Source organism: Platalea leucorodia (assembly GCF_965183815.1).
Source record: "Platalea leucorodia genome assembly, chromosome: W".
Taxonomy (NCBI): Eukaryota; Metazoa; Chordata; class Aves; order Pelecaniformes; family Threskiornithidae; genus Platalea; species Platalea leucorodia.
The window spans coordinates 10495192-10518477 of NC_138859.1; the positions used below are offsets into that span (position 1 = coordinate 10495192).

Consider the following 23286-nt stretch of genomic DNA (forward strand, 5'->3'; position numbering starts at 1 on the left):
TTGTTCTGATGGTAGCATAAAAAGTAGAAACCTCTGATGAAATTTGCTGACAATGCAGTGCTAGGAGACATGGGGAAGACTGGGATAGTCATGATAAAGGCAGGTTTGATTTTAGGATGTATTTCTTTAAAAGTATTAATGACATTGGATAAGGCACTAGTAAAATCCCTCTGGAGTACTGAGCACAGTTTGTATTGTGGCTGACATAAACTCAAGTATGAACAGATGCACAGAAGGGTTGTGAGGCTGACCAGAGGAATGGTGTATCTAACAACACAGAGACTGCAAGAGTTGACTTGGTTAACAGAATAAAGTTACTTAAACTGAAAGACCACTTTGACTTTAAAAATAGTATTATTTGGCAATAAATGCATCTAGAATGGAAATTAGAATGCTTATAGTAGTCAAAGGTGTGAAGTTCAGAGAAGAAAAATGTACCTGTGTTTAAGGTGGATCTTGATCAGTTTAAGAAAGGGGCTATGTAGAGTGGTTCTCAGCAGTAGAAGGGTGTTGCTTCTAGTTGTATGTTCCAAGTTCCTGTGTTCCAAGTTTATTTAATTGCCTTTATAGTGTAAGATCTCACTGAATTTCAGCTTTATATCATTTCATGTAATTGAAATATTAGGTGCTGAGAATGCTGTGAATGGAACATCTTTGTGTGAAGCGCTAAAATCTTTGATACCTGATGGATGAATATCTGAAAGAGAATATCTGTATGTTAACACAGTCAACCAATGGCTGTAGGGAGGCATGTACTTCAGGCCCTTGAGGGCCCCTCATGCTAATGATTTGAGTTGTTTCTCAATTCCAACTGGACCTAGCTATCTAGCAAAATGATTTTTTTCCAACACGTAAAGCACATAAATTGAAAATTGGAAAAAAAAATGGAGGTTGAATACTGTTCAAAAATGGTATTTTCTTTTTAGCTTGTTCATGTAGATTTGTGTATGTAGGATACACTTGGAAAACAGTCTGGCAGCCTTCTGCACTGTTTAGTGGTACCTACTGTTGTCTAATGTCATGGCATCCAGATACATGTAGAAAGAAGAGCAAATGGAAGAAGCCGATTGGTTTACCTGGCTCACCTGTAAGACGTCTCATATTAATCAATATCTTTTTCATAAATAAAGCTTACTTTAAAATGATTGTGATGTTTTATGGATAACCTGAGATGTCAGGTGAACGTGTGAAATTATTTACAATCTGATTTAAAGTGCTTACTTTGGGAACATTATGTGTAGCTGTAATCAAAAAGGAGATATCCCAGCAGCAAAGCTGGGACTCTGGATTTAGGTACTGCAGTAGAGTGAAGACTTCAGCATTAGGCATCTTTGGTCTCAACATAGTTAATGATTTTGAGGTAAGGTGAGGAGGCAGGTGATTTTGAGGGACGATACGAAGTTCTCACCTGCTGGTGAGGCTGCTTACAGGAAGCCTGTAAGAAACAGTATGTTGAGTGATGAATCTAACTCCTACCCTGCTTGTCAGGAGCATGCACATTTGAGTTGAGGCCACACATGGAACATTTTTATGTGCTTAGGATCCAGACTGCTAGGTTTTCCTAAAAGTATTTGAATTAACAAGGATATATTTTTATGTAAGGGATAATACCGATATTTTGCAGGATGCTGTGGCAGTTATTAAATAGCAATTCCCTATATCAGACTGAAGAGTACATCTCCAGAAAAGTACTCTAACTGTGTGCCACAGAATAGTTGAGGAGTCTAAGAGGGGTAGGGAAAGGGAAGATTTTTTAATAAGTATTCTGGGCCACAGTGCAACCAGGGATGCAAGATTCATGGGGCCAATGGCAGGAAGACAAGAAAGGGGCTTAATCTGTTACCAGCAAATAAGACATTCATCTAGCACAGGCAGGTATGGATTTTCATCCCTGCTCTCAAGGTGGTTTAGGCATTTTACATCAGACTGTAACTGAATGAAAACTAGAAATAATCTACAGACTAGAAACCACAGTCTTGCCACCTTAGCTAAAATAATCACTAAGTCACAGAAGTTAGTGTATGCTCATGGGAAGTAGGAATCGCCTCAGGGTTGAGAAGGGATCATACCTACTACTTCTGGATCTGCAGTCTTATGGGGGACTGCATGCCATCCTCAAGACTCGTGAAAAAGGAGGTTACCATTTTCCCCAGGTCCTTTGCACATAACATCATAGAGACATTTCACATGCCTCTGTGCTTAGACTGGGAGACTTCTGTTCATAGCCAAGCAGGATGCTTTGCGGGCCAAACTTAAGGCATCTCAAGGCTAGGCTTGACTCACTATTGGAATTAAATACCTAAATTCCATATAGATCTCATTTTAGGAACCAAAGTAGGAGATTTGATTCTTGTCCATAATGCATATCAAATGAAACAATTGCAAGGTAAGTTGTTTAGCTACTTTAAAATGAGCAAAAGGACTACAAATGTTTGGTGAAAGAAAATCCCATGTTTTTAGTGGGTGTTCAGTGTCTGAAAAACATATTTATACAATTTTATTATTGCACATCTACCTCCTATAAAATGCTTGTCTTAAAATGAAGAGAGGGCTGTAAAGTAAAGTTGGCAGATATTTGAAGCCAGGATGTTTTAATCCCTATTTATTTGCATGCATTTCACAATTTGGAAAAAGTTAAATAATTGTTTCTGGTTTTAAGAAAGGTTTAGAGCTTTTTTGCAACTTTTATTATACAAATAATCCTATTATTTCAGTATTATGACTACTCATGTTCAATAAGAACTGAATATGAATTGCAGATCCACAGTCTTTTTATGCTAGCAGACATCATGCAGCTTGTTCTAAAAACAGAGGAGGCAGCCGTGTGTTACCACTGTTTACAGCGATACTCTGAGCTGCACTGTTGTCATATCAATGTTTTTTTAATGCCTTTCTTTAGATCCTGTTTTTTTAAAAAATTGGAAAAGCTGCTTAATGTGTTACCTTATAATGTTGCCTTGGCAGTGATGTGTCATTATGTTTTGGGAATAATAATCAATTTTGAACTGCCCTGTTGATGGTTAACAGTGAAAGAGGAGCTGGAAGTGCCAGACAAAATGAGAGTTCGCAGAGACAAACTGCATCTTTCAGAGTGAATAATGCTTCTATTATTTTAATGAAGAAAATGTTTATAGGATGACATGTATAAAAATGTAACACTGTATCCCAGTATTGCTGTTTTATTTTAAACCAGAGCACATAGACAATAATTCTGCATTGAAATGTGACCACATTCTATTTGGTGATGTTTTCTTTGGAAATTGAAGTGTCTTTTACTAGGAGAGGAGGGTAGACAGAAAATTGATTTTGTGCAATATACAAATAAAAACAATCTGTTAGTAAATCTATAAATATATTCCCTTTGTTTTAGAAAACAACAGCAATTTAAAATCCTCTCTCAGTGGGGTGGCCTAAAATTGAAGGAAAATGAAAGATTTTGTGTGGTCAGGGGGCATTCAGTCAATTGGAATTCACACACCTGGAGCATTCAGCCAATTAAAGTGGGGATAGTAGGATTAATAATCAATAGGTGAAATATACTTTAACTCAACAAGTAGAAGAGCAAGAATGATTAATTAATAGTGTTTCATTTCATCCTAAGGTGTGCAGAAACAAGAGGTGGTGTGTAAAAGGCTGGATGACAACTCCATTGTACAAAACAATTACTGTGACCCTGACAGTAAGCCTCCAGAAAACCAAAGAGCCTGCAACACTGAGCCTTGCCCACCTGAGTAAGTCATTAATCACTAAGATGGACATCTCTTTTGCATAGATAGAAAAGTCTTTGTAATATATAATAAATCCATTTGACCAAAGCTGGTATAAAATTCTGATCTAGCATTAGGGTCCTGTCTTATCAGACAGGATATTTGGCTTTATTTTTTGGTTATGGTTTCTTGTTCCTATGGAATCAGTTGTGGAAAATGCATACTTTCACCTAGAGGAGGCCTGATTTGACTGAGGAACAGTGGTGGTTACACAAAGCACCTCAGACATTGTAAGTAAAAAGATATATTAGCAAAGCAGTTTCTTATGATGGGAGCGTCAGGTGTGGTGAATAGTGCTCAGAAAAGAACTAGGGGCCATTCTTAAGGCAATAATGACAGAAGAATCTTGAGGTGAGGGGAGACTAACTTTCGCATAGATATTTACATTGCACACTAAATGTTTGCCATATTTTTAAGTATAGTATATTAAAATTTGGGATAAAGTGTTCAGATGAGAAATGGTAAACATAGAAACTGCTTAGTAGACCAAACCATTTACTGATAATAGTTTTGCCAACCTTTCTCTCCAGGATGCTCAGTGTTGTACAGTAATGCTGTGTGCCTTTAGGATTAGGTGCATACTTGGTTAAGTCTATTTAGTTTTATTTTTAAAGTAGCTGTATGCTACATATTGAAAAGATAATTAAAAACACAGCAGCTCATTTGTTCAAAAATGAAATTTGGTAAGGACCTATAGCATAGCTTAATCTTACTACAAAAACTGTTTAGAAACATCTGTGATATTTTGCACTAGAAAATAATTTCAGCATATGCACAACAGCTCCTTCTTACATTTTAAGACAACAGTTTATTGATTCACGAGCTCTGGTTAGTTTAAGCTTCATGATAATCTGTAGCTAATTCTAATTGGGCATGAAAATCATTAATACTGATTAAGTGTAGATATCGCACAGTAAAGAAATACTGTGGTCTCTTTTAAATGTCTCTTAGAAACTGTAAAACTATAGCATGAAGGACGCCAGGAGGAATGAGACAGTACTATAATGCATTAAAATCTAACAGGTCTTCATGAAGCCAGTTTCTTCCTAGAGTATCAACTGCTTCCCTGGGCATGGTGACAGGTTGCAGGATGGCAGAGCAATGTCTTCTACACTTATTCCCCCTGTGTCATGTACCATACTCATTTAACATAAAGTAAACAGAAGTGAAGCCATTACGCTGCTCTCACCTTGAGTTTGTTTGAAGGTGGATGTGCTGTCTCACAAACAGATCTAAATTATTGTCCCCATAGTCTATGTGTAAATATATGCTTATCCTGCAAGGATATGCACTTGATTTCTGTTTGTATAACACTGTTTAGCATGGCTATAAGTAAGTGCACTAACTAAACTCTCACACCATGTACCTGAGAGCAGAACTTGGGAAGTGGTCATGTTTGGTCAGTTCCTTTTTACCAAACACATCCCTGTCCCTTCCTTTGTGTGGTTTAACTATTAACAAATTAGCACTTTAAAAAGTGATATTAACATAGTTACTCTAACATAGTTAATTTTTATTTTTTGCACTGCCGTTATTTAAAAAACAAAACCAAACAAAACAAAAAAAAAACCCCACAAAGTGGGACACTTCTGGATTCTCCATCCAGTACAGCAGGGACATTGATGAACATGGTGAAACTCAAGTCATCAATATTCAGAAAGTGGGTAGTGTGTATTAATCAGCATCTGCTTGAATATGTCAGAGCAGTTCAGCCCACATCTGCCTCCATTCTGATGCTCACCACAGGGTGAATACAAAGTGCCAAACTCCTAAGGAAGGGTTCTTGATTCCTGATCCTGTAAGTAGTATAGAAGAAGGCTGTTCAAATACCATCTTTTAAGATAGTTCCCCAAAGAAGTTTGACCCTTTTGGCTGGAAGATTTATCACCCAGTAAGGCTTACTCTTTAAACAGAGTGGCCAAATATTTCCTTTCCTTAACACAATTCCACTTTACTTGTGGTGAAAATGTTACTCCTTCTAACTGAATGCCAGTTACATTATACTTGAGGCTCCTGAACAGCAGCATAGACTGTGTTTGTTCACCGTATTTTGTTTGTTATTACAATAAGTAACTCCTAAAGTTCCAGATTTCAAGAAATATAGGTAAAACTCTCTGGATCCTATGAACAGTACTGTCATGTGAGATACAGTATAAACATAAAAGGTACCTGAGAATGCACTTGAGCAAATCTTAGTACTAACTAAAAATTAACACTTCAGCCTCCTCAAAGCTGTGAAGAGCTTCTAATTCTCCCTACTGTGGTAAAAGCATAAGTTTGGTGGTGACTAATCATAAATTAATTCTCTTTCACTGGGAAAATTATGACAGAATATGGCATATTTGTTTGCATCTCTGCATTGATCTAGGTTCATATTAGAATATATTACATATTCTGTAATACAAGACAGGATAGCAGCACATCTTTTTGACAGAGGCTTCAGAAAATGACAAATCTTATGAGGCAGCTCCAAGCATACCTCCAGGAACATCCACAGTGACTGACATGCCTGACATTTTTGGCATGTTGGCAGCATGTGATAGCATATTAGACTTCATCCTTTGCAAGGATGATTCGGGTGGGTGTATCTAATCAACATATGAAATATTGAAGACCCAATGTGCTCAACAATGTGAAGAGATATTTCCAGTGAATTGAGCTGCATTAACCATTCATCAGTAGAAAAAACTTAATATAACTTTACAGCCAGATTAACAGCTGCTTTAATCTCTGCAGCATCACAAAGTAATCTAAATATGCTGTACAGCTCTCGACTTTTACTATGTACACACAAACACTCAGAAGGTCCATCTAGCAGCTATCATGCAGTGCTTTACATTTTTAAAATATTTGTTGATGTCTTTTTATGTGATGAATTATGTTTTACTAGTGTTTGCTTTACTTTAATAAATGAGAATATTTTGCATTTCAGTATAGCCTTCTATTAACAAAATTAGAAATGTTTCATAATCAGATGAGAATTAAATCTCAGAAAGCCCAATTTTGAGATCAAATTATTTTATTGCAATGATACTAGAGAGGCAAGCATCTTGGCTTTTAACTTGTGCTTTAATCTACAGCAGTGATTCCCAAACATTTCCAGTTTCAAACCACTTTCAGAGGAATAATTTCATACAAGTCCAGTACAAATCTACTTAAATAGCTGCAGTTTTGTCAGGCTCAACACTCCTTTCTAACTACTGTAGCCTAGGCTGGAAATTGCTGCTCTAGAAAAATACAAAGTATTATTATTATTGGAAGATATGATTGCAGTGAAGCATAAATTAAAATGCTTAGTGAAAAGATCTAAAAGTTTCTACTTTATTTCACTGTGAATACATGTATTATTAACAATGATTTAGGTTTAGTAATTTAAGCTATTTGGATTCTGGGTTTGTGCAATTATCTACTCTGTTTCTGAAATGCATTAACTGAGTCTCCTAACTTTTTCTATCCAGATGGTTTATAGGAGATTGGTCAGAATGCAGTAAGACCTGTGATGAAGGAATGCGTTCACGAACAGTTCTCTGTATCAGAAAGATTGGACCTTCTGAGGAGGAAACACTGGACAATACCAACTGTTTAACATACCAGCCTATTGAAAAAGAGCCCTGTAACAATCAGTCCTGTCCCCCACAGTGGGTCACTTTGGACTGGTCAGAAGTAAGGAAATTTTGCTATGTTAGCTTATTGGCAATAGTGAAGACAAGAGCTCTGACTGCTGAATATTAGTATATTTTCTATTGCTGCTTGCTAAGTAAAGGATTAATAAGAAATTCAAAACCTGATAGATTTAGAGTATTGAAGCAGGTTTTTGTCATTCATATTTCTTTTTTTATTTTCTTCTATGTTGTCAGTTCTGTTGTTTTGTCAAATGATTATGACCTGTTCTTATTAATCATAATAGAAAAATAGTAAAATACAAAATAGAATAGTAAAGTAGTATAAAAACCCAAAACAAAACAACCCCACCCCCCCCCACCCCCCAGAATAGCCATTTGGTATGAGATACCTGGTGTTCCCCAGGGCTCAGTGTTGGGGCCAGTTCTGTTCAATATCTTCACTGATGATCTGGATGAGGGGATTGAGTGCACCCTCAGTAAGTTTGCAGACGACACCAAGTTGGGTGGAAGTGTCGATCTGCTGGAGGGTAGGAAGGCCCTACAGAGGGACCTGGACAAGCTGGATCGTTGGGCCAGGGCCAACTGTACGAGATTCAACAAGGCTAAGTGCCAGGTCCTGCACTTGGGTCACAACAACCCCATGCAACGCTACAGGCTTGGGGAGGAGTGGCTGGAGAGCTGCCTGGTGGAAAAGGACCTGGGGGTGTTGGTTGACAGCCGCCTGAACATGAGCCAGCAGTGTGCTCAGGTGGCCAAGAGGGCCAATGGCATCCTGACTTGTATCAGGAACAGTGTGGCCAGCAGGACCAGGGAGGTGATAGTGCCCCTGTACTCGGCACTGGTGAGGCTGCACCTCGAGTACTGTGTTTAGTTTTGGGCCCCTCACTACAAGAAGGACATCGAGGTGCTGGAGTGTGTCCGAAGAAGGGGAACGAAGCTGGTGAAGGGTCTGGAGCACAAGTCTTATGAGGAGCGGCTGAGGGAGCTGGGGTTGTTTAGCCTGGAGAAGAGGAGGCTGAGGGGAGACCTTATTGCTCTCTACAACTACCTGAAAGGAGGTTGTAGCGAGCTGGGGGTTGGTCTCTTCTCCCTTGTAACAAGCGATACGACGAGAGGAAACGGCCTCAAGCTGCGCCAGGGGAAGTTTAGGTTGGATATTAGAAAAAATTTCTTCACTGAAAGGGTAGTCAGGCATTGGAACAGGCTGCCCAGGGAAGTGGTTGAGTCTCCATCCCTGGAGGTATTTAAAAGAAGGGTAGACGTGGTGCTTGAGGATATGGTATAGTGGTGGCCTTGGCAGTGATAGGTTAACGGTTGGACTCGATGATCTTAAGGGTCTTTTCCAACCTTAACGATTCTATTCTATGATTCTATGATAATTGTCTCAAAGAAAAAAGCAATTTCCGTTTCCATTAGTTCCTGTTGGCAAATAGCTGGAGAGTAGAGATGATGGGTTTACAATTTCAGAAGCCAGAATAATCTGCTAGGTTTTTTTCTGAAGTAACCATGCTCATGTAAAGCATCACCTTTCTTAGCAACATATCTTGAGAGGCAGACCTGAAAATTGGTATTCTCTTTATTAAAGAAGGAACATCTTTTGTTAAATATTGTGATATCTCTTATAGTATAAGCCAAATTGTGACCTTATACTGATTCGAATATTAAATTTGAAGGATGTGAACCAGTGCAGCTGAAAGAAGATAGATTGATCTGTGATACATTTGAACGGGAGTGTATCACATGCAAATCAGAGTGCAAAAATGTCTGTTTTAAAATGAGTTAATTTGGGGTTTTGTCCTACTGCTTCTTGGAAAACTATTCCTGAACTTTAGTCTTTGAATTGCAAGGTGTCCTAATGTTCTAGTCCATGCCACTTTATACCTGTTTGCTTTTGTTTTCTGAAACAGCTCCTCTTCCTTTCCAGTTATTATTTGTCAGAAAGGAATTAATCTTGACCACATTCTGCTTTCATGTTTCAGTTTGAGGTCATCTTTTTGGGAATGGATTACTAGAGTTAAATGTATATAATATCCCAGAGGAGGCTTCACATGTGCCTCGTCCTTTTGTTTCCTGCCTCTGTTGAAAATACTGTCGGGGTTTAACCCCAGCCGACAACTAAGCACCACGCAGCCGCTCACTCACTCCCCCCTTGGTGGGATGGGGGAAGAGAATCAGAAGGGTAAAAGGGAGAAAACTCGTGGGTTGAGATAAGAACAGTTTAATAATTGAAGTAAAATGAAATAGAACAGTTAAATAGGCAAAGCAAAAACCGTGCACGCAAACAAAGCAAAGCAAGGAATTCATTCACTGCTTCCCATTGGCAGGCAGGTGTTCAGCCATCCCCAGGAAAGCAGGGCTCCATCACGCGTAACGGTTACTTGGGAAGACAAACGCCATCACACTGAACGTCCCCCCCTTCCTTCTTCTTCCCCCAGCTTTATATGCTGAGCATGACGTCATGTGGTATGGAATAGCCCTTGGGCCAGTCTGGGTCAGCTGTCCTGGCTGTGCCCCCTCCCAGCTTCTTGTGCCCCCGGCAGAGCAAGGGAAGCTGAAAAGTCCTTGACCAGTGTGAGCGCCACTTAGCACCTATTTAGAGACAGCTTAGCACTACTTAGCAAGAACCAAAGCATCAGTGTATCATCATCGACATTGTTCTCATCCTAAACCCAAAACACAGCCCCATACCGGCTACCAAGACGAAAATTAACTCTATCCCAGCTGAAACCAGGACAATACCCATAACCTAAAGTGTATCAGTATACCCTAAATAACCTCCTTCTGTTCCACAGCTATCACATATTGATTATTTAGTTATCTTATGCTCTGTTAATATATCCAGACCTTTATCCTCCTTTTTTCATTTCAGTTAGTGATCTCCCAGTTTAAAGAGGTTCTTGTTATTTTTTTTTTTTTAATGTATGCTCTTGCACATCATACTGCCAAATTTCACTTCATTTCAATTATTCATGTCTTCACAGTTGTCCAGTTCTTTCTGTAGAGCATACCTCTGTAGCATCAAGGTCAGTTAGTTACCTGTGCTAGCCACTAATTTCAGTAATGCTGAATGACTGAAACTACTTTTGTATGAACATCATTAAGTAGACTATAAAGAATTATTAATCAGATCAGTCCCATGAGTGATCCTAGAAGGTCTTTGCAGGTTGCATCTCTCAAATCTTAAACTTCACCCAGTTGTAATCTCCCTTTCAAAATACTTTACTGAAGCCCAGGTAAGTTAGAACTGTTTCACTTACTTTGTCCAAAAAAAAAAAAAAAAAAGAGACTATTAGAGTAAACTGGAATGATCTACCAATGATATACCCATGATTCATTATGTCCCATTTTCTGTGTATTTTCTTGCCTTTAAACAGTCTTTCATTCAAAATAAATTATAAATCACTGCATACTATAAAGAAGATTAATGTGCCTGTAGTTGCACAGACCTTTATGCACAGATACTTTTAGCGCCAAAAATTGTTAAAGCCTCTCGAAATTCAAAGCATAAAGAAGGAGGCCTACTAGCATCACTGTGAGCACCCATATGTCACGGATGAGTGGTTAGGCCGCTTAAAAAATCACCGTCAAAGATATTTGCAAATAGTGATTTTAATAGAAATCTATAAAAGTGTGATTTAACAGAGTTCCATGCAAGGTTCACTCTATTGCTTATTAAATGAATGGAATATATATTTTTAAAGAGAAAGAAAGAGGAAATCAAGCCCAAAGAAAATACAAGTAGGAAAAGGGGAGCCCTCCTGTTGAGTCACGAGGTTCAGAATGGACCCCCTTGCTTTCTAAACTCCTTCTCAGAGAGGAGCCTAGGTGCGGCTGGATCCAATCCTAGTCTCAGACTTGGTCAACGGTTTATGTCTAAGGATTATATGTTTAGCAGCAGTTTAAGGTTTGTTTGCAGCAAGGAGAGAATCACAAACATTTAGCAATAACTAATCATTAATTAATCTAGCATCTACAAAGTGATTAAATGAGGTTTACTATAATATTTGAATTGATTCACATACACGCACACAATAGGCCTAAATACTCATTATATGCGCAGTTAAAGGTACCTATTGAAATATGCGCAAAAGCACCAATAAAAATTCCCCACTGGGTTTAGTGAAAGACTCACTTTAAATGACTGTCTCAATGGGTGAAAGTTGAACCTCAAGGAGCAAGGAGCACCAGAGATCAGCTCATGCAACCTTAAGAGTTTGCAGCTCCGAGAGGCGTCCCACTCAGAGGGAGATTCTGGTGCAGCCCACTGCGGTCCAGGAGAGCTCAAAGGGTCTCACTTGGTACTGCTGTTTATAGAATTATGAGATGATTGACTTTAGGCACCAGTAAATTTCCCGTCTACTTTCACAGCCCGTGTTGAAAATTACTAAAGTTCTCAAAAATTCCAGTGATGCTGGTACAGATCCTCCCAAGTTACAGCCTAGATAAGATAGGTCCCAAGGCTGCCAGGTGGCGACTAATACAGACGAAAAATATGTTCCAAGGTTGTCAGAGCTGCCTCCCTGGGACAGACAGGGCTGCTCCCACCTCAGCCATGTAAAAGTTTTTGATACGGTCAAGGGACGCTTAACTGCCAAACTCGTTACACAAAGGCCAAGTTTTGACGGGAGTTACTGAGACTGTAAAGCAGCTTCGCTTCCCATGCTCTGCCAGGTGCACAAGAAGAACGGGGGGGGGGGGAGGGGGGGAATGCACAACCACACCATAGAAGTGGTACAGAACAACTCTTACCATAATTTGTTAATACAGGTAATATAGTTCACAGACTCACAGAATGGTTGAGGTTGGAAGGGACCTCTGGAGGTCATCTTGTCCAACCCCCCCTGCTCAAGCAGGGCCACCTAGAGCCAACTGCCCAGGACCATATTCAGACAGCTTTTGAATATCTCCAAGTTTGGAGACACCATCCATTATTAGTTAATAATAGTCTAAGCATTATAGCAGTACTTAAAAGTAGTAATATCTGCATGTTAAATCACAGTGCTGTGAGCTGCCATGGAAGCTGTTGTTGTTCATCTCCTTGCTGTTTGAATTTCATGCTTGTATAATCTCCATCTGTTCTTCTTACCTGAAGAAACTACTTGTGTAGACAAATTGTGGTGGGTTGACCTTGGCTGGCTGCCAGGTGCCCACCAAGCTGCTCTATCACTCCCCCTCCTCAGCTGGACAGGGGGAGAGAAAATGTAATGAAAGGCTCGTGGGTCAAGATAAGAACAGGGAGATCACCCAGCAATTACCATCATGGGCAAAACAGACTCATCTTGGGGAAATTAGTTTAATTTATTGCCAATCAAATCAGAGTAGGATAATGAGAAATAAAAACTAAATCTTAAAACACCTTCCCCCCACCCCTCCCTTCTTCCCAGGCTCAACTTCACTCCCGATTTCTCAACCTCCTCCCCCTGAGCGGCGCAGGGGGACAGGGAATGGGGGTTGAAGTCAGTTCATCACACAGTCTCTGCCACTCCTTCCTCCTCACATTCTTCCCCTGCTCCAGCATGGGGTCCCTCCCACAGGAGACAGTCCTCCACAAACTTCTCCAGCATGTGTCCTTCCCACAGGCTGCAGTTCTTCACAAACTGCTCCAGCGTGGGTCCTTTCCATGGGGTGCAGTCCTTCAGGAACAGACTGCTCCAGCATGGATCCCCCACAGGGTCACAGTTCCTGCCAGCAAACCTGCTCCAGCGTGGGCTCCTCTCCATGGGGCTGCAGGTCTTGCCAGGAGCCTTCTCTGGCATGGGCTCTCCACAGGGTCACAGCTTCCTTCAGGGTGCATCCACCTGCTCTGGTGTGGGGTCCTCCATGGGCTGCAGGGGGACAGCCTGCCTCACCATAGTCTTCACCACGGGCTGCAGGGAAATCTCTGCTCCAGCACCTCCTCCCTCTCCTTCTTCACTGACCTTGGTGTCTGCTGAGTTGTTAGTCTCACATACTCTCACTCCTCTCTTCTCCGGCTGCAATTGTGCAGTTTTTTCCCCCCTTCTTAAATATGTTATCACAGAGGTGCTACCACCGTTGCTGATTGGCTCAGCTTTGGCCAGCGACGGGTCTGTCTTGGAGCCAGCTGGAGCTGGCTCTATCAGATGTGGGGGAAGCTTCTTGCATCTTCTCACAGAAGCTACCCCTGTAGCCCACCCCCCGCTACCAAAACCTTGCCATGCAAACCTAATACACAAATATTTTTTTTCCATTATATATGTTGTTTTTCTTTGAACAAAAGAAAAATGTGTCTATTTTCTGTATTACTCAACTGTTTGGTTTTGTTCCGTAAGGATTTATGAATGAAATGTCATTTTAGTGAATTTTTATATTAAAGAAAATTCTTCTAAAATATAGTGTGAACTTCTGAAATTTTTTTGTTTTCATTAATTTATCATACAGATGCTTTTGCTTATATTCTGAATCTCCTGTTATTTGTAACAGGTTTTGTAAATAATCCACTATCATAAAACAGACAGTCATTCCCAGACTATACCTGAATCTGTCTCTAGTTTTATCCAGGTTTAAGATAAAATATTTTTTGGAATCAGTTCTGTAAAAAGTTGTCAGCTTTATATCCTGAAACCTGTAGGTAAGCAGTTTCTTTCAGCAACTTTTCTCAGTGTAAACCAGGACCTCAAGAAACCTTTAAATGGCACAGTGAATCTTAAAGTGTGTCTTGTTCTACATGCAGAACAATATTTTTTTATTACCCCACTGTTAGCCAGTATTTCACACAAGAAGTAGAGCACCAAAATCAAGGCAGAAAAGGTTTCAAATGGTCCTTGTCCCTACCTGAAAAGGTAGTGTCTTGACTGATGATACTATTTTAATACAATGAGAAAAATTGCTTTTTTTTTTCTGTTCAGTGTTTCCAGAAATATAGTGTATTTAAATCCCTATAGTAATATACATATAAACATTTTTTATATATATGTATTTATATGATTTTCTGACAGAAGCATAAAAATGAAAACAAGAGTGAACTCAAAAAGTGGAAGAGTTGAATACTTCTTCCATTGAAGCCAATGGCAAATCCTGCTACTTTTCTCTGGAATGCATGTTCTAAAGCTTTGTTTTAATAGTCAAAACAGGCAATACTTGATAATTAAATTAAGCCATTTTAGAGCTTTTATATGCTAATGCACTTGAGCATCAATATAGTTATACATTTTTTTAGTCTTCAATGATAATTAGCAAGAAATTCTGTATCTTTTTGGTCAGAGAAACAAAAACATTTTGTAAACATAGAGATTAAATAATGTCCTTAGGAGAATGTAAAAGTGCTTATATCAAATAGTAATTAAAGCTAACAGCAGCTTGCCCAGCAGAATGTAGTCATTCTCAGGTAACATCAGTTTTGCCATAAAATTTTTTACACTTTGCAATAGTTGAGTTTGACTGAATTATTCTTCCCACTGTAAATGACTTGTTTTATATTTTTACAGATAATAAAATATAAATCAGCAAAAAATAATCTAAGGATTTCTTGGGAAGAGCCTTATCAGACAAGCACATTTACTTTGCATTCATATTACTATTAGTCATTACTTCCACTGAGTGAGTCAAAAATTCTAGAAGCATGTGGTAATGGGAGACACTGTTTCCTGTTTTTTTTGTCTGTGTATTTTGTCTTTCATTTGCTGTGGAGACATAAATTTTTTGTTAAATTCTACTGATGCTTTTTATTTTTGGTGATTCAGTATTATTGTAGGCAACCTATTCCCTTACTTCACTTTCATTTCTGGGGACAGGATCTAGTCCTTCTTATTTAGTGGAATTTTGACTATGACTCCCAAAAAGTGGGTTTTTTAAGGGATGTTTTCTTCTGGTAGTAGTAGCTGAAAGAATTTTCTCAAATGGCAGCTTAGACAGATAAAAGAACATGTCTTCAAGCAGAACTAGAAAATGGATGCACCTAAACTCAAATTTTGATCCTCAAACTCTTGCTTATTTGCTACCACATTCTAGAGATTATGAGACTCCATAGGCACATTGGGTTTTGACATTTATTCACTGATTATCAGAAGTTCTACTTGCCTGTCTTGACACATAAGAGAAGCTGAGTACCAATCTCTTGACAAAGCCACACAGTGATTCACACACTAGACATTTCTCCACATATCCTCTCCAAAGGCCTCAATTTAGAAGGCATTCTTAGAGCATGTCTAATGAACTGAGTTCCACATGAGGTACAGCAATAGCTACTGGTCTATTTTAAGAGTCAGCTGGTGATATAGCTTGCTTTTTTGCATTTTTATAATATTTCAGGTTTTAGAATGCAACACCCAGAGTGCAGAACACAGCTCTGTACAACTCTGAGGGGTTTCAAGCCTCTCTGTCTCCTGCTGTTCTACAAGGTGAACTGATCACCAATCTGTAGACTACTCTTACAACGGCAGGCGGGTCCTTTCAACCTCGTCTCTTTTCTGTTTGCTTTTCATGGAATGCTCAGTCCCTGGGAAGAGGAGATTGAGTGCAAGTGATTTTAAGCACTCAGCTAGGAAGGGGCGCTTGCTTCTAGTTCCTGCTTAAAAGTCTTATGTATTTTATATGAAATTTTTGTGGGAGGAAATACATGCAACATTCCATGGAATTTGGACCAGAACTGAGGAGTCATGATCATGATGCTGAAGAACTGACATATTCATTGTCATTCTTTTTTGCTCTCTATTTAGCATTAATATTTAATTCTTTTTGCAGTTCAGCCAGAGAGATAGAGATCTTTCTTCTCTTCCTTCCCTCCTTCCCCTAGTTTTCTAGTAGGCAGGTACTTAGGGTACACAAGATTTGGGGTTAAAGCCCCTTCAGCATGAGGAGGATTGAATCTGGCTATTCTGTATGAGAATTCTGAATACTGAACTATTGTAGATAAGGAGGCAGTACCTTGATAGGAAAGGCTAGAATAGGACAGGAAAGGAAAGGAAAGGAAAGATTTTAAGGAAAGTGTTTATATACCCACTTTGCAGTTCTGGATTATAAAGTCCAAGTGGAGGACTCATCTCTTTGCAGCCCAATTTAAGATCCTAAATCCAAGTGGAGATAAGATTTAGGATAAACCTGTCCATTCTGTATTGACTAGTTTAGGTGACTCCCACTGAGAGATTTTCTTAAAGAGCTTGTTTTGAGGTATCATAGAATCATAGAATGGTTTGGGTTGGAAGGGATCTTAAAGATCATCTGGTTCCAACCCCCCTGCCATGGGCAGGGACACCTTCCACTAGATCAGATATTGCTCAAAGCCCCATCCAACTTGGCCTTGAACACTTCCACGGAGAGGGCATCCACAACTTCTCTGGGCAACCTGTTCCAGTGTCTCACCACCCTCACAGTAAAGAATTTATTCCTAATATCTAATCTAAATCTACCCTCTTTCGGTTTAAAACCATTACCCCTTGTCCTATCACTATACTCCCTGATAAAGAATTCCTCCCCATCTTTCCTGTAGGCCCTCTTTAAGTACTGGAAGGCTGCTATAAGGTCTCCCCGGAGCCTTCTCTTCTCCAGGCAAACAACCCCAACTCTCTCAGCCTCTCCTCATAGGAGAGGTGTTCCATCCCTATGATCATTTTTGTGGCCCTCCTCTGGACCTGCTCCAACAGGTCCATGTCTTTCCTGTACTGAGGACTCCAGAGCTGGACACAATATTGCAGGTGGGGTCTCACCAGAGCAGAGTAGAGGTGCAGAATCGCCTCCCTCGACCTGCTGGCCACGCTTCTTTTGATGCGGCCCAGGATACGGTTGGCTTTCTGGGCTGTGAGCGCACATTGCCGGTTCATATTCAGTTTTTCATCCACCAATACCCCCAAGTCCTTCTCCTCAGGGCTGCTCTTAATCCACTCACCGCCCAGCCTGTATTTGTGCTTGGGATTGCCCCAACCCAGGTGCAGGACCTTGCACTTGGCCTTGTTGAACCTCATGAGGTTCACACGGGCCCACTTCTCTAGCCTATCCAGGTCCCTCTGGATGGCATCCCTTCCCTCAGGTGTGTCAACCTCACCACTCAGCTTGGTGTCATCCACAAACTTGCTGAGGGTGCACTCAATCCCACTGTATATGTATATATACATATATACAGCTCTACATATGTATAGGGAATATTGATACCTTACATAGTACTGTGGGACTGCTTTAAAGTGTCTTTAAGTTAGGCAGAGATGCTTCAGAATTAGGCATACAACAGTAAAGTTTGGATCACTCAAGTCATGAAAACGAATCTTAGGGGTTTTTCTTTTTCCCCCAATTATATAATGACCTGTTTTGATGGGTGGAAGATCTTCGGCGTGCTACCTCGAATTTTGCTTCTGTTCCACATAGTATTATTTCCCAGATAATGTTTTGTATCTGCAGCTACTTTCATATGAAAGGCACTTCCACTCTTGACAGGTTTAGCGTAATCTGTGTGTAGTATTTACGGTATCAGAAATTGATTCTGATTCAAATACTGCAGATATGCTTATGGGATAAAGGTTAATATACCTACAGGGAATTCTAAAACCGTGCTTGCAAAAACTTCTGCTCAACTGTTAAAGAGGGACTGATTTGAGGAAGGTCTTAATTTTGTTAGCACTTGTCTCTTCCCCATTCTGCAGTTATGCTAATGTAAATGACAGTTAATAGTCAGTAGGAAAAAGGAAGGAGAAGGCTGGGGGAACCAATATGAAGAAAGAGGGGGAAAAGCAGAGGTCTTCAGACCTGCTTCTTTTCAAATGAATGTTTTATTATCTACTTGCTGTCAGAACGAGCAGAGGAGTGATAAAAAGAGGAAAAACAAGAACTGTGAGAAAACAGAAATAAAATTTAAATAGGAAAGGAGAGAAAAACATGCATTGTAGGGGAGAGGGTACAGTATTTCTGTCTGAACCAATACTCTGGTTTCTGTGGAGTCCAGTAAAGCATTAATCTTCCCATATGTTTATTGGGGAAAGATGTGGTCATTGTAGATCAGTGGTTTGTAAGTAAGTGAGGTGGAGAAAGACTGTACTAAGGTCATATTAAGAACAGAGAGTTCTACTTTTAATTTCTGAAATGCACACTCAAGTTTGTTTCATAATAATGTTACATGTGTCAGACCTTTCTACTTTGCAGCAAAGTGCTTTTCTTAAACCTAACCTAAAGGCTTTTTATATATAAAAGTAAATAGTAACACAATAGCCTAAATATAAATAGCAAAGGAAATCTACTTTTATCAAATTAAAACTTATAAAAACTTTAACTTAATAAAGCAATCATCAGTCAGCTTGTTTGTGTTTCTAAACATTTTAAAATTATCATTATCATCTTGGGAAAATAGTGATTATAGTTTAATTATAAGAACATAAATATATTCTCCTGTTTTCCATAATAGCATTTCTGACACTTTTATTGACTTTTTACTAGGATTTTCATTATTCGTTTATATAAATATTTTTTCAGTGCACACCAAAGTGTGGCCCAGGATTCAAACACCGAATTGTTCTGTGCAAAAGCAGCAATCTTTTAAAAACTTTTCCAGCTACACAATGCCAAGAGGAAAGCAAACCTCCAGTCCGCATCCGCTGTAGTTTAGGCCGATGTCCTCCTCCTCACTGGGTTAGTGGAGACTGGGGACAGGTAAGATAGTTCATATAAGTATTTATTGCTGTTAGTCTCCTACATATTAGTACCTTTAAGGATAAGATGTTGCTGGAAATGGATAAGAGATGGTTCCCATGGCTGAAGCAAAAGCTTCTCACCTGTTTGTCTCTGAAATGTTATTTTGAATGATAGTTGTCTGCTGAACTATAAAGGATTTGCTGACAGTAAACTAGTTTCTACTGGATGAGTTTCCATATGCATTTTTTAAAAAATTAAATAGTCCTTATTACAGCTTTTTAGAAGGGGTTTTTGGGATACAGCAATGTTGCAAGGTTTAGTATTTTTAAAACACATTTAACTTCGTTGAGAAACATGATGGAAATATAAAGCCAATTAAAATTTTACTAAGATATATAGCCACCCAAAAAACTTTCCGAGATCTATATAATTTTACATAAAATATGCTTAATTACCAGACAGGGTTCTAAATTGTTACAGCACAGGCTGAACGGTGCTGCCATTATGCAGTGTTTCTAAATAGGATATACTGAATTTCCTTCTTTCATTATGTTTTTGCATCTCAATTATGATCAATGGCCTGTTATTAAACAATAACTTGATATTTCAGTTTCTAAGTTTGCCTAGTAATTTGCCACTAATGAAAATAAAATATAAAATAATAATAATAATTTTAAAATAATTTGTGGTATTACAGTCTAATTGACTTTTATGCTAGTTGTCCAGGTGCGCATTTATCTTAAATTGATATGTCCTAAAAACACTGTTTAGTTATGGAAATTCAAAAATATTTTAAAATACTAAAGTATTTTTGTTTGAAAGATACTTTCCTTTTTCCATAAAAAAGTCCTCTAGCAGATTTGAATTCTTGTTCTCCTTGATTTTTCTTCTTTGTTCTAAAGTAAATGATTTCTCTCTTGAAAACATGCACTTACTTAAACTCAGACATGATATATGAAATAGCGCAAATTATATTCTCATACCTCAAATCCAAGCTGTTCAGGGAGCTAACATTGCATTGTGTTTTATTTTCTTTGAAAGTCAAGTGGTTGCGTATACTGTGAAAAAACCTAAAAAATCTAAGCTATTTTATGTATTAACCAAATCTCTTCAGATGCTTGTCTTTTTTTTTTTAATTTGTGTATGTATGTGTACTGTTCCTGATTGCTTTCCTGTTATCTTGTTTTACATTTAAAAATTGAATCCAAGTTGTTTTACTTTTTTATCTCTTATTTTTAGTGTTCTGCACAGTGTGGTCTTGGGCAACAAATGCGAACAGTACAATGCCTCTCATACACTGGACAAGCATCCAGTGAATGTCCGGAAACACTTAGACCTCCATCAATGCAACAGTGTGAAAGTAAATGTGACAGTACTCCCATTTCCAACACAGAAGGTAAGTTTGCCATCTTAATATAATTTATTCTGGAAATAGTGAGTGAGTGACATGGTCAGTATTACTGCATTATTTTATTAGTAAAAGTCTACATTACATCTTCTCACAGACTGTGAATGAATTTTTTACAGTTATTTTCTAATTAGTCATTGTAGTTCAAAGGTGAAGTCAATAAAAACCTAAATACAGATTCTTTGTTTAAAAAAACACCCTTAAAAATATATAGCCTAAGTCATGGACAAAATACTATCATTTTGTGTCATTATTTTTCCAGTCTCTTTATTGGTTCAATGGAAATGTCCATCATAGCAGGGGGAGCATGATATACTTCTCATCCACTGAACTGTTACCCGCTCCATCAGTGGTTAACATAACAATGTAGTGGCAAAAATAGTTGATCGCATGTTTATTGAAAGACTGGGACCACAGATTTAATGCTGCACAGTGCTACAAGCCTGTTCTTTAACTTACTTTTCAGCTTCTTCTAATTAACTTTTAATTTCTTGGATTTATAATGCCTGTTTGAAATAATTACAGTATTTTTTTACATGATACAGCCTAATTTAATCAGACTATTAACTAACTTCATCATAACATATTTTTGCTAGAGGATATATTAGATAATGTCAAAATAAGCTTATTAACGTTTATGAAAGGCTCCAGATCTGGACTCATAAATTGTCCAAGCCAACCTATTAGGAAATTCTGTTGTCAAAGTACAATTTGAGTGCTAGGCAGTAAAAAAAAAGTTTCCTTACTGATTGTAAAAATTTAGAATAGTTGCTCACCAGATGAGTACATTCCATTTTGTGTGGAAGGGGAAAAGGAAACAAAAATTAACAAAACACACATGTCCAAAAATAAAGAAAGATTGCACAGCAATAATAGTTCTCTTAAAACAGGTATTCCTTAAATTTTGAGTGCTTGACTTCACAATGTCACTAAAGCTGCTCCTTTTAATGTAACTAATCTCTGTGCAGTATATAATGGAGTATCTTTTATGCAGGTTCTCCAACTACACTGAAGTTTAATATCCTATTTATATGGAACAAATGCTCTGATTTTAAATTAAAAAAAGTCTAATTTATGCTACAGTCTTCCCTGATTTGGTGTTCATTTAATACCTTCTGTATGCATTCAGGTTCATGCCATAGATTCAAAGTTATCATAAAAGTCTGTCAAATTGAGATGTTGTCGTGGTTTAACCCCAGCCAGCAACTAAGCACCACACAGCCGCTCGCTCACTCCCCCCTGGTGGGATGGGGGAGAGAATCGGAAGAGTAAAAGTGAGAAAACTCATGGGTTGAGATGAAGACAGTTTAATAGGTAAAGCAAAAGCCGCACGCACAAGCAAAGCAAAGCAAGGAATTCATTCACTACTTCCCAGCGGCAGGCAGGTGTTCAGCCATCCCCAGGAAAGCAGGGCTCCATCACGCGTAACGGTTACTTGGGAAGACAAACGCCATCACTCCGAACGTCCCCCCCTTCCTTCTTCTTCCCCCAGCTTATATACTGAGCATGATGTCATATGGTATGGAATAGCCCTTTGGCCAGTCTGGGTCAGCTGTCCTGGCTGTGCCCCCTCCCAGCTTCTTATGCACCTGGCAGAGCACAAGAAGCTAAAAAGTCCTTGACTAGTGTAAACTCTACTCAGCAAGAACCAAAACATCAGTGTCTTATCAACATTATTCTCATCCTAAATCCAAAACACAGCACTCTACCAGCTACTAAGAAGAAAATTAACTCTATCCCAGCTGAAACCAGGACAGATGTCTGTAATGAAATGGAGCATACTAAAATCTTCCCAGAAATACATGGATGATTCACTATGAGCACTGTAATTTACTGCTTGGAAGTTTTAATTTTAAATAGAGGCTTATCATCCCATGTTGTCATTTGAAAAGCATCCTCATAATAGAATTTTACTTGGTTACTTTAATTTCCATTTTTATGTTTCATGCTCTTAAGTAATCTTTAGGTGATGATTATCAATTTAGGAAACATTCTGCCCTTTAAAGCTCAAAGGCTAACTGATATTTTATTTCCAAACACAGATGTCTTTCTCCAAAGTAAGGAAATAATAAAGTACTTCTAAATGCATGATTAGTCTCAATCTCCTCTTAATTTCAAGATGAAAAAATCATGTTCTTATTTATAGTCATTATGTTAGTAATTCTTTAATATTATCAGGAAAATACAATGATCTCCTATAGATGAATACAATTGGGGATTTTCTGTGTGTGATCTATGGACACTGGGTGGCCATGGACTTCTTTAAAGTAGAACTGTGCAGGGAAACTATGAAAAGCAAGCCTGTTGTCAGTAGTGTTTTCCAGGGGACCTACACCTTCACTGGAAAATTTTTGGGATCCACAAATTGAAAATGTTGAAAACCACTTACATAGTATTCCAGATGGACTTCAGCTCTTTGGCCTGCACTCTGAGTTGGCCAGGCATGAGCCAGCTCCTTACTGACAGTCATGCAGCCTCATTAGCACAGTACTTTGCTTGAGCTAATAAATCCTAGGAAGAATTGAGGGGAAGAAGATATAGCACAATCTCTTCCAGTAGATACAGTTCCCAACACATTGCCACTTAGCATCCCATGTTTGCTTTTGTCCCATATTGAAGGTATTTACTGGAAACCACTGATTATTTGTAAGTGGTTAAGTGGCTCAAATGACTCAAAAGTAAATGTAATCTCAAAGTTCATTTAACAATTTAAAATGCCTACATCCTTTCAGCAGAACCTAGTTGCAATCCATGAAATACTAAGGATGCCCTATCCCAAAATTAGTCTTCAAGGTATTTTTTTTCAATATTTTGGCAAGCATTTCTTAAATATATATCCTAATTTATAAACATTTCAGAGGTACTATTAAATGCTGAATTTAAGAAGCACAAACTGTGAGTGTTTACAGAATAATGT

General features: G+C 38.6%; 1 protein-coding gene across 1 annotated transcript in view; it reads left to right on the plus strand.

Moving 5' to 3' along the window:
* LOC309601528 (A disintegrin and metalloproteinase with thrombospondin motifs 6-like) overlaps positions 1 to 23286 on the plus strand; it is a gene marked incomplete at both ends in the record, with an annotated part of 161201 nt that overhangs the window by 135903 nt on the left and 2012 nt on the right. Inside the window, 4 exons of the mRNA XM_082334573.1 lie at positions 3602 to 3731; positions 7226 to 7430; positions 18803 to 18979; positions 20201 to 20357. Of these exons, the coding sequence (XP_082190699.1) occupies positions 3602 to 3731; positions 7226 to 7430; positions 18803 to 18979; positions 20201 to 20357 (669 nt within the window). The remainder of the gene's footprint in view (positions 1 to 3601; positions 3732 to 7225; positions 7431 to 18802; positions 18980 to 20200; positions 20358 to 23286) is intronic.